The 12,972-nt window shown below is 32.9% G+C and overlaps 1 protein-coding gene across 9 annotated transcripts in view; it reads right to left on the reverse strand.

The window, feature by feature from the left end:
• Nucleotides 1–12,972, reverse strand: part of Cntln (centlein) — a 365,014-nt gene that overhangs the window by 106,115 nt on the left and 245,927 nt on the right. For 8 of the 9 annotated variants that reach the window (XM_047524968.1, XM_047524966.1, XM_047524964.1 and 5 more), the window contains 2 exons: nucleotides 11,409–11,500; nucleotides 4,680–5,203 (listed from right to left, as the gene is read on the reverse strand). In XM_047524968.1, the coding sequence (XP_047380924.1) occupies nucleotides 4,680–5,203; nucleotides 11,409–11,500 (616 nt within the window). Of the gene's footprint in view, nucleotides 1–4,679; nucleotides 5,204–11,408; nucleotides 11,501–12,972 lie in introns of those variants that run through there. The other variant, XR_007104991.1, reaches the window with a different exon arrangement.

Consider the following 12,972-nt stretch of genomic DNA (forward strand, 5'->3'; position numbering starts at 1 on the left):
TTCCTCTCTTGTTGAATGGTAATGTTTATTCTGTGCCACTGTATTTTGGATATATGTAATTTGCTTTTGAGATTTATAGGAGCTCACAGCCAAAAGTTTGCCTTGAGTCTCAGTGGGGACTTTGGACTTGGACTTTTGGGCAATGCTGGAACTATTAAGACTATGGGACTTTGGAGATGAACTAAACACATTATGTGAGATGGAATGAGCTCTTGTGGGTCAGGGGTGGAATATTATGGCTTGGGTATGAAGTATTTCCCCCAAAATTCCTGTGTTAATGCAAGAATGTTTGGGGGTGAAATGATGAAACTGTGAAAGCTATAACCTGATCATTCCATATTAGTTTGAATGGAAAAGCAGACCATGGTTGGATATGGTGAGTTACTGGGAGTATATGCCTAGGAAGGTTGTTTTGTCTTTGTGGTCCCTTCATGCTTCTCATTCCTTCCTGGCCTTCCCTGAATATTTTTCCCTGCCTCTGCAAGGATCTTCTAACATGATGACTTATGTTGGGCCCAGAGCAATGAAGTCAGTCCACCATGGACAGAACCTTTGATATCATAAGTCAAAATAAACTTTCCCCCAATTTTCTCTCCTAAAAAATACCTGTTAGGTATTTTAGTCACAGATACACAAAGATGACTAAAATAGTATGAACATAGTCCTATCATGCTTGTTTTATAGATCAAAAAATCTAGGCATAAGTCAAATAATGTGACCATGGCCACAAAGTGAGAATATTAGAGCCAGAGTTTGAATGGTGTGGCTGAAAGCTCTATGTATCTAACTGCTATAATTACTCTAAATAAGTAGAGATACATTGAGAAGAAAAATACTTTTTTCCTTTACCCATCTTATATTCTCATCATAGAATCTAACAGAAGTCTAACAGAAGACAGATTTACAAGAGAAAAGTATACAAGTCTATTTGATATAAGTTTTACATGACACAGGAGACTTTATAAAGACATACAGACCCAAATATGGGCTAACTGTAATAAACTGGGGAACACTTAGCAAGACCTATTCATGCAGATTCCTCTTCTTTGGAGATAAGGATGGTCATTTCCACCAGATATATAAAGGGCACCTCTTATATGACGATCTTATGACCTGCTTCAGGGAAGAAAATTATAGAGTTCTTCCAGGACCTGACATTTCTTAAATTCCTTCAGCTATATTTTTGGGTAGAATGTCCTAAACTCCATCAACAGGAGATATCTATTTTTAAAAGGTGACAATGTGACTGAATAATTGCTTTATAAATAAAAATGGAAGAAAGATGAAAAGAACTTTAAGACTAAGGTTGAAAACTCTGAAAAGATCTAAATGGCATGAGTCATTCCTGAAACAAAAAACAAAAGAGAATGTCAAAGATTGTTAGTGTCTTTTAAAATAATTTTGAATGAGAATAAAATGCACTGGTAGGGAAAGAGCGCAAGTTAGGGTAAAAAAAGAGAATCATAAATGTTTGTGATGTGTTTGGTGAAAGTAATAAGTGAATTAAGTAAAAAACTTGCTAAGAGAAAATGAAAGAAGAATTTTAGTTGTAGGGATGAAAAATAATGAGTTTTCCCTCTCGCCTTCTAAACTGAAGCCCCCATTAACAAGAGACAGAATAAGAGAAAAACAAACACTTTCATTAATGTGTATCACACATGCCACACAGATATACCGAAGTCACATGTGCATCACACATGTAAACAGCATGAGAGTACTGAGGTGTAACTCAAAGAATTGTTTTAGAACTCCATATTATTATTGCACCTTCAACAAACAATAAATTTTTAGAGACGTGATGTGACAAAGGAAAAGAACAGTGTCCCAAGAGGCAGCAAACCTGGGTAGGTAAGTATGTGAGAAACTAATGTTCAATAAATGCCGATTGGTAAAGTTTGGTATGCAGATTTTCTGGGGCCATTCCCAGGGTGATTAGGGTTGAAAGTCTCCCCAGTGATTAATTTTTGTCCATGCTGGTAGAGAGGGGAGCTAGAATACCCACACAAATTTATGTGATACTTAAAACACAGGGGAGAACTGACAGCTTTTCTGTTATCTGCTTTGTTGTTCTTTGTTGAAGAACAACAGAAAATTATGAAATGTATTTTATAAATACAGATATATAAATACATATTATATTCCAGTCATGCCCATGTTTACTATATGTGTATATACATATATATGTATACATATATACGTGTATATATATATATATATATATAAAATGTGTATGTATAACACCGATGATTAACTTCCATTTTTCTCAGTAACCAAACAACTTTCTTATAGTCTATAAAAAATTAAAAGAAATAAAATCTTCTGAAGTCCCTGGAGTTCCACTGTAGGATTTCTAATTGTTTGAGAATTCTTTGCAGCTGAATGATTCCTGAGAGTGTTCTGTCAGGCGGGAAATGTAACACTTAATCCTCACCATGTAAAATTGAGTTTCACTGCCAAATAACTTAAACGAAGTTTCAATATTTTAAGAAATATAGTGTGCTGCACCTCTGAAAAATATGATTTTGTGTACATGTACTAATATGAGTTAGAGCAGAGTATATTTTTCATATATTTGTTAACATACATGCTCACATGTAAGTAAATTGCATCATTACATTATGAATGGTGTAGCAGAACTACATGGTTGAAATACTTGCAGCTAAAAGTAGAATTTCCTTGAAGATACAGATAAATGCTTTGTGGGTTTTAAGTTAGGTAGGATTTTATCTCCAAAGGCTTTTGAGAACATGGAAGAATTTAGAAAGAGGTAATAATAAAATGGGAATATAGATATGATCCTTTTTCCTTACCTTCACCCCCCCCCCTTTTTTTTTTTTTAGTGTTTCAACCTGCCTAAAGACAAAGAGCTTGACTTCATGAGCATTTAAAACAGTGGTTCCCAAACTTATCTTCACATTGGAATCAGATGGAACATTTCAAAATATGCAGAGGCCCATATCCCAAATCATAATTAGTCTGGAGTGTAGACTGAGCTTTAAAATTTTATGAGACCTCTAGGTGATTATAATATGCAAACAATGTTGGGACTCAGAAAATAATATCCCAAAGTATGGCATTTTGGCATGCTGAGTACTAAAGGACACAGTAGGCTCAGATGCAGTCTGGGAACTAAAGTCTCTCTGACCTTTTCCTACCCTCCCATCTCTGACCCTTCAATCTCCAAAAGGGTCACAGGCCAGAAGTATTCTTCCCTGATGCAGGTGACAGAAACTAGAATCCCCTTTTCCCCAAAGCAAGCCATAAAGCTTAAGTATATTACTTTAACCTCCTCCACCTTTCTACAAAAGAGCTAACTGCAAAGAAATTCCCTCACTTACCTTGTGTGTAATAGATCATAAGACCCTCTTTCCAGAAGGGGTCCTACCTTACACCAAGGAGGAAAGAATGCGAAGAAAAGAGGCCAGGAAGACTCTGGACAGACAGATCTTGCCTACTATCTCCCCTTTGGTTTATTAATCACATTTCTATATAACTGTTCACTCTTCATCTAATCTAAGCATAAAAATGGAGTTTTACCTGAGTCTTTGGTCTTCAGTCTGAAGCCTATCTTATCACGTAAAACTGATTAAATAAACCTGTTAAGTTTTTCTCTTTTTAATGTATCGTTTGTTATAGGAATGTCAAATCTAACCCTTACGATGGATGAGATACAGTATCATACCTTCTTGCCTCTACACCAGTTTGGGAACTATGGCTTAAAAACTTTTTCAGTTCTGTCTATAATTAAGAAAACTATCCAAAGTCTTCTCAAATCTAAAACAGAACCACTGCTGTAGATTTAAAAACAAAACAAAAAAACTATGAAAAAAAAAAGCCATTATGAAATGGCATTTTAAAACTGTAGCAAATCGGAGAATTTGTTAGCAATTCTGGCAACTAAACTTCTCTATTGCCTAGGTATAAAAAAGAGGTGTTCTATCACTGATTTGCCTTTGTACTTCAAGTGTGTATATGAATGTACAGCCAGGATAAGAGAAAGAAATATTAAAGATTTTCATTATTTTCCTATTGCTATTTATTAAGAGTTAAAAAACGTAAAGAGTAGGAATTTGTATAACTTTTAAGAAGTAATTTTTAACCACCATTCAATTAAAGTTAGTACAATGACTTTGCATAATACATACATAAAATAATTAGTGAAGATGGTTCTTAATTTAAAGGATGTTAAACAGCTTGTAGACATCTGGTAACAAGCTGAAATGGGTCATTCAAAATTTATCTAACTAAATTAAGGGGGGAAAATGTTTCTCCTCCCAGGTTGGCATGTCACAAGATAACTAAACTGACTTAGTAGGCTTGCCTGGGAATCCTTAGCTGTCAGTGGTGAATATGCAAAGGGCCAGCAAATTAAATCAACCTGCCAAACTGTCAATTTCAAGCCTCATGACTGCATGAAAATAGCATCACTGGAAGAAATCAAGCATTGCCTTCTTTTGGGTTTCCTGGCACCTATTCAAATACTCATGCAGTTGTGGCTAATTTTGCATGCAAATTTCAGTCAATAAGCTCAGAACAAGACCTCCCAAGATATTTCAAAGGATCTGACAGTATTTTTTCTGAATACCAAATCGACAGTAGTTGAAATTCAATCTCCATTTGCCAGTGCTTTACATATGCACGGTGTCCCCACCACAGAGCTAAGTTAATGAGAGCCTTACCTGCTTTCACTCACATCCTCCCAGCCGTCCTTGCTGAGGTTCTCAAACACATTGCTCATAACCTTGATGGAGTGATTGAGAACAGTGTGGTGACGACCCACAGAGCATTTTTTCTTGGCAGCCTTAAATTTAACCTTGGTAGTGGTTGTCTTAAAATCATACTGTCCAGATCTCCCTTCTGTGGTGGCCATCTCAGATCTAGCTTTGTCTGCTGAATGGTGTAATTTCATCAGCTCTTCATTTTCTTTTCTCAATGCATTAGCTTCTGCCACTTGTGTCCTTAGGGAAGCAACTTCTCTCTCTAGTTCACTGATTTTTCCTTGAAGTTCAGTTTTGTCTTTCTCAATATCTTCACTTTTCTTTCGTAGCTGTTCTAGTTCTTTTTCTCTGATCTCTGCAACTTCTTGATGCTGTTTTAAGTGGGAATTCAGGAAATAATTTTCTTTCATTAATTTTTTATTCTCTTCTTTTAATTTTCTTGACCTTTTCTCAAAAGATTTGAGCCGATTCTCCAACTCAATGACCTAAACAAAAGAGCTTAATTTACCTTTTTAAATCCAAAACCATAATCACTATATTTTCATTCTCATTTCTAACTAATGAAAGAAAAATTACATTTAGCACAAGGACAAAATAAATCTAAGGTACTTAGTTTCTATATAATTCTAAGGTGGTATAGATGAATACATTCAAAAATGCAATAATACATCTGTTGAATAAAGGACAGATGGTAAAAGAAGTTAAAATTCTATGCAAAGTGACACAGAACTAAGTATGCTAATAAACTGCAGTTTTCTAAGATGATAAATGCTTTGACTATATATTCCACTCATTATTAAAAAATATTTTCAGAGTAAAACAATCTATGCAAGGAGTATAAAAACAGGTATATGAAGAAACCATATTAATAAATAACATTTAACATTACTATTCAACAATCATGAAAAAGTGATGACTAAATACACAGCAGCCTTACTGCAGCTGCTTTTTTCTAAATCACAAAAATATAAGTATAGTAGTTATGTGGCACTTAGTTTACATGACACACAAAAAAAAAATCACCAAAAAAAGTCTAATAAGTTAAAATTACAGTGATTTCAAGGCTGCATGTAAATTAATTTTTCCATTTATTTCAATAAATACAGTTCATGTTTTAAGACACAGCAATGGTAACACACACTTCCTGACCTTAAGGAATTTCAAAACTATAATTTGCATACCTAAACCTAATAAAGGATATGATCTAAATGCCATAAGACTGAGAATCAAGGAAAGAATAATTAATTCTGATTCAACAGTATAAAAATTTCATGGAGAAGTTGACTTAGATTTAGATCTTGAAAAATAAATAACAAGCCCTACTACCATATTGCACTGCAAAATCACTGCAGATTTTATGTCAAATTGCAAAAATATGGGGTGTGACCACTACGTGAAGCTTCCTTAAAAATTGTGCTGGTGTTATTTAAAAATCATTTACTACTAAACTGTCTTTGGTGCAGGATGCATGGAATACTTGTAAATATATGTAAATGCAATCATGATTATGTAGGGAAATATATATATAAAGTACATTTTACTATTGATAAAATAGTTTCATAAACATGATCTCTCCTGATCATCTCAAAAACATAAGGTAAATAGAGCCAATAATTATCTTTCCAGAATAGGAAACAGCAGAGTTCTGAAAACTTAAATTATATATAGAGGTAAACATTTCCTACTTTGAACTGGAACTCACATTCAGGACTGCCTCTTCTACTATCCTATAAGCCATCTAAGAAGAGTTACTTAAATATATATGGAAAATGAACAATTAAATCAGGAAAGAACTGGAATCAAGCAAGAAATCTAAATGATGGAAAAATTATACAGACTCATTTATTTCAAAAAAATTCTGTGGAGACACTTCCTCTCTCCACACCCCTACCTGCCAAACGCCCCTCCCTTTCCCTCTCCTGTGTGTTTGTGTGTGTGTATGTGTGTGGGGGTGTGTTTGTGGGTGTCTCAGAGAAACATTTTTGATGTTTTGACCACTCTGATAGTTTGAATACTTAATCCCTCCAGAATTATGTTAAAACCTAATTGGGAATAAGGGCAGGGCCCTCATGAGTGGGATTAGTGTCCTTATGCAAGAACCCAGAGGGTTAACTTGCTCCTTCTACCATGTTAGCAAACAGCTAGAAAGCACCCACAGAAAGCATACACTGAATCTGTGGACACCTTGATCTTGGACTTCTAAACCTCCAGAACTGCGCGAAATAAGTTTCCATTGTATGTAAACTACTCAATTTATTGGTATTTAGTTATAGCAGCTTAAAGGGACTAAGACAACAACAAATGATTTGAAATAACAATATTCCAGAAATATACAAGACAGTCAGGTATGTTGGCACATGACTGTAATCCCAGTTACTTGGGAGGCTGAAGCAGGATTGAAAGTTCAAGGTCATCCCTGGCAATTTAGTGAGAACCTGTCTCAAAATAAAAATTAAAACATTTTAAAAATGGTTGGGGATGTAACCCTGTGGTAGAGCATACCTGGGTTCAATCCCTGCCCTCCAAAAAATACATATATAAGATAAAACTTGGAATATTCTTAACATTTTCCAGTTTACTGAACTTTATGATGGTGAGTATGTAAAATTGTTTTGTAAACAAAAATTTCAGGTCATCTTTGATTTATCTGTCCTTCTCTACCCCTATTCTTATTGTGTTCAACCAGCTTCAATTAATTTGAACAGTCATTTACTGACTGGCTATCCCATCCTGGGACATGGGATATTTACCAACATGATATGAGGAATCTAATATAATTTTAATCCCTTCATTCCACATATGATATGACCCTTATTAGACTTTCTCTTGACCAAGGGTAGAGGTTATACCCAGACTATTGTGAACCTCTGTGTATTTCTATGAGAGAGATTTTATTTTTCCTTCTCAATGCAACTACTTTACTGGAGAGCTGGTTAATGTGACAAGAAAAAAAAAAAAACAGTGTTCAAAAAAATATGAACTCTGGCTGAATCCTTGTAACTTCTTCCAAATCACTCTATCTTTAACTTTTAAAATAATTTTTTTAGTTGTTGATGGACCTTTATTTATTTTTTTCTTTATTTATATGTGGTGGTAAGAATCAAACCCAGTGCCTTACACATGCTAGGCAAGCACTCTACCACTGAGCCACAACCCCAGTCCTCTATCTTCAACTTTTATCCCCCTTTAATAAAATACACTACAAGCAAACAAGGAATATTCTCTATACTCTCTCCAACTTTCTTCAGTAGGACTTTAAACACTAACCCAAGTAATATACTTTCCATAAAAACATTTGAAAATATTTAGCATGATTCCATGGTAGGGTAAATAGAAAGAATTCTATTTTTTAAAAAAACACCTATTTTGTACAAATAAGCAATTGCACTTTTAAAAATTGACTTTGGCATTAGTAATATAAAAGTATAAATAAGAAGCAGTGTGAGTTAGAAGGAATAGAATTTTGAGTCAGGTATGTATCTTATTTTCCAGTTCTGGATGATTTGCCTGGTAAGATAATTAACCCATTTTACCTTTAGTTTCCTCATCTGTAAGATGGGACTAGTAATGTCTACTATGTAGGCTTTTTATGAGTAGTAAACATGATAATAACAAATCATTATTGTTTCTATTATTAATCTTAACAGCTACCTATTAAGATTTATTGAGCTAAAATGCAATTACTTATGCTAAGTATGTTGATTAGCCATTAAATCAACTTTATGGTTTCAATTAAAATAAAACAAATATAACAACACCTTAAATTTGAGATTTCAATTCTAGAAATTGGAGGGTTATCATTTTCCTTTTGATTAATATCTGAGTACTTTGAACTAAAGGGCATTTGGAGGGTCTTAGAAGCAAGGTCTCTCTGACCTCCTGCCCTACCTCCTTCTCCCCTAATATGAGTCATGGTAACCAAAATTTCATTGAAACTACAACTCCTCTCTTCCTAAAAAAGTCATAATAGATAGAAAGGTCACTCTCTGCCTTCTCTTTTCACCTTTGAAGACGCTTATTCCTGCCCCATGCTTGGGGAGAAAGAATATTACACAAACAGGTCATAAAGAATCTGAGCAATTAGGTTTTTCTGGGTTCTCCAGCTTAGTCTATTATTGGATCATATACTTTTCCCCAAACACTTTTCAAGCTTTCCATGCTTAAGAGAACCAAAGCATAAAAATAGTTTTGGGGATGGAGTTCAGTGTTAGAACACCTGCCTATCATATGAGAGCCCATGTGTTCAATTCCAGTACTCCCCCAAGCCCTGCCAAAAAAAAAAAAAAAAAGGATAGTTTTTCCTGGGTCTTCAGGTCTTCATTTCTGAATCCTGGCACATCTTCTAAAACTTTGATTAAATAAATTTATTCTTTTCCCTTATCCTATCCTTTGTTGTACTGGTGTTGCATCTTTCTGCTCTCACATGTACCAACTGAAAATGTCTATGGTTTTAAAGTCTGTTAACAACCTAATGTGAATCTAGTTTAGTCATAAGAACCATTCAAAATTAATGCCTTTAAGTTTGGAGGATCAATAACAAAGATACTACTTCTAAAGACTCTGAGAAGAGAAAATCCATAGCATTATTAAAGTATTGTTCAAGGCATGTCTCAAAAACTGTTAAAATGATTTTAAGAATGAAAATCTGAGAAATTGTGAAAGGTGTTTGGATTGTGTGTTTTCAATCAGCTCAAGCTTATCCTTTAGTTCAGTACTGAACATTTAAAATAATATGTATCAAAGAGTTAACTCTTTTCACAATTGAAATAAAATACCTGTCATTGTAAAGTGTGTAGATTAGTTTTATAAGTCTGCCAAAACAAAGTACCATAGCATGGGCAGCTTAAACAGAAATTCATTTTTTCATAGTTTTTAAGTTTAGAAGACAGAGAACAAGGTGTCAGCAAGGTTGGTTTCTTCTGAGGTCCTGCTCATTTCACTAAGTGGCAATCTTCCCTGTGTCACATGGTTTTTCCTCTGTTTTTGTCCTCATTTCCTTTTCTTATAAGGATACCAGTATACTGAATTAGGGCCTAAGCTAATAAACTTATTATAACTTAGTTACCTCTTTAAAGACACTCTACAATTCAGAGATATAGGAAATTAGAACTTTGACATGTAAATTTCCAGAGGACATATATTTCAGTCAATAACAATATGAAATGCTAATACCTTATTTTAAAAGTAATATGCTTATCTACTTCATTTTTAATATATACAAATATTATTTTCATCTTGTTACTATCTTTTAAATCAATTTTGAATAAGTTTCATATATATATCCTTTTAAAATAAAGATATTGAACCAGGAGGAATCAAATCATGACCAATACAACCACATTAGGTTAATATAAAAAAGTGGCAAATTAGTATGTTAATTTGACACATACTCCAAAGAAAATAATTGCTGTTCATTTTCTAGGTCTTAAAGTAGATTCTGGATCCACCAGTCATTTATGGTATTTAGAATGAAATAATAGGTTACTATTGGGTTTTTACTCTAAAGCAATATGCAGTAACATTGTATATTCATAGAAACAAAAATTATATAAAACCTGGAAAACAAAAATATTGTTCTGAAACAAAGATAATAAACTAGTATAAACTATATGAAATTCTAGGTTAGCAATACTGATTATTTTAATTATTCCTTTTACTTTAAGAATAATGAACATGAGCTTTCTTTTTTTCTGTTACTATGTTAACCTGATGTGTGCCATTCAGAAAAAATGAAATGATACCCTTTGTTACCAGACTACATGATAAGTGTTAAAAGTATAGGTAGCCACATCATCTGCTATAAATCACTAGACTTCCTACAAGTCAATTCACAGATACAACAAATGTAAGTGGCTATGCTAGTATTTTTATTTATATACCTGTGCATTTCCAATTTAAGTATTAAAAACTTATAAAATATAAAATCAATCCAGTGTGGCTAAATGAGAGTCAGTTACAAGACTAAACAATTTAAAGACCATTTTCTTTAATAATTATACTCCAAAGCGTTAATACAATTGAGCCCATTTCACTGAATTTGATAATAATATATTTATACACTAAATATGACTAAGTATAAAATTATAAAGCTAAATGTTAAGATTTTAAAACAGCATTTTACTATTAATGAAAGGCAAACTGTATTGTGACTACAGGGTTGACAGCAGTCTTATCAAACAGAAAGCTATACTAAATCATATGGTGTAAATTTTTATATAAAATGAGATGAGTTACATACATTTTCAAGTATAAAATGGTAAATGTACTACCATTTTACTGTGGTAGAGCTCTAATGATGCTCAGTTTTTTAGTTCTAATATTGTAAATCTATATCTTTGTTGCAAAGTAGCACAGTCTCATCGTGACCCATTTTAAACTTAAACTGCTCAGTTATAACTAACAAGCACATACCATCTAAATTCTGTTAACTTCTATTGTTCTCAACACTCTCCATTTTATCTTTGAAAATATTTTAGTCTATGTCAATGGAAGCCTAAGTATTTACACATTTATATCACTAACATTGATTTTTTTTTACCCCATTTTGGCAAGCCAATGATTTTGAATTATGAATTTAAATTAAGAATTCACACAAGGTTTAAGTTCATGAGCCCTCATTTTAAAATATAATCCTTTATGTTAAAATTCAGATTTAACTTGCTCAGTTCAATATCTTAAAGATTAGACTACCTTCTGTAATGTCTGCTCCGATATTTCTTTCCCATTCTTCTCTGGAGTACTCTTCTTGACCCCAATATCTTCATGGTATCTAAAGAGTTGTTCTGGAAGAGAATAAATAATATATTATGTTGCTTATACATGGCTGAAACACTGTCCTATCATTTTAAGGAAAACTGTTCTGTCGTTTTTCAATTATGAATAATCTATTTTTGTTAAGTATTTGGCCAGTAACTAAATTGTGATCTTTTTCAAGATTTTCAGTCACATAATTATGTCTTTGTAGTGTCACTTTTTTTTTCCTGCAGTGTTAAGATTTTCAAAAGTACAATAGATCTGCAGGTTAACAATGCTATACTTTTATTCCCATTTTCATTCTTTTGTAGACTATTCCCCCTTTGCTTTAAAAGCAGAATTCATTGCCTTTTTATCTACACAGTCACTACTAGTTTTGTTCTCTGAATCTTGTTCCCTGCCAGGAGGATCAGAGTGATTCCTGAACAAAGCACTTGACAGGGTAAACCATAAAAATCATGTTTCCAGAAAAACTATGACTTTGTAAAAAACAGAAACCTAGGTATGTATGTTAAGTTGCTTCTACAAGTCATTTCCATGCTAGTTATGCAACTGACTACCAAAACCTTTTGAACTAAGCAAAAATATGCAATTAACTAAACAACTTCAAAGGAAAAAATGATAAATTTCCTGTTAATATTACTAAAAGTGAAATTTACTAAAACCTATAAATAACATTTCTTATCAGATAAATTACAGTGACAAATTGAATATTTTCTTGATGAATTATTCTTAAAATATAACATTTCTTAAAGAACAAAAAAAGGGGTACAAAAGAATACATAAAACTGAAAGGATACATATCTGTGTTCGCCTGAGATGATTTTGCTTTAAAGTATGCTTGACTACTGTAGGTCAGTGTAAAACTTTGATTAATCAACAAAGGAAAAAGAAAACAATATTATTCTCTGTAGAGTAGAAATCCTCTTGGTATAAACAGTGACTAACAAGTTTGTTAGAGTGAATTAGGCATTTCTTTTGTCTTTGAAACATGACATACCCAATTAAAACTTCTGTACTCATGAAATAAATAGAACACTATCCTAAGGATAATAAAAGCTAGAATAGGTAGAATTTGCTATCTGGGGAATAAGTACCTTTACCTTGATAACAATCTATCCATTCCCAAGTTTCTTTTACTAGTCCCCTAACAACATGGTACTGAATTCATTTACAATACTCTTTAAGAAATATATAAATAATATGCAAATACAATTCATCTGTTCTAGTCATTTAAATATCTGTTACAGTTCTGAGTGAAATATTTACTCTTAAAAATAAGCTAAGAGTTCTATAGTCAAAGAGCATAGAGTGCTAATAATAGCTAAATAACTCTAATAAAAACAAACTCTAAAGATTGATTAAATAAATTTCTCTGATGCTTTTTTGCCCCAGGTGTATGTAAGGCTCACTGATAGACCGGTTAAATATATTTATCTGTGGTTGTCTGCTGAAAAGTTTGTTTTTTCTTTTCAAAGGTTTTATAAAGAACATTCAAGCA

The sequence above is a fragment of the Sciurus carolinensis genome, chromosome 14 (assembly GCF_902686445.1).
Source record: "Sciurus carolinensis chromosome 14, mSciCar1.2, whole genome shotgun sequence".
Classification (NCBI taxonomy): Eukaryota; Metazoa; Chordata; class Mammalia; order Rodentia; family Sciuridae; genus Sciurus; species Sciurus carolinensis.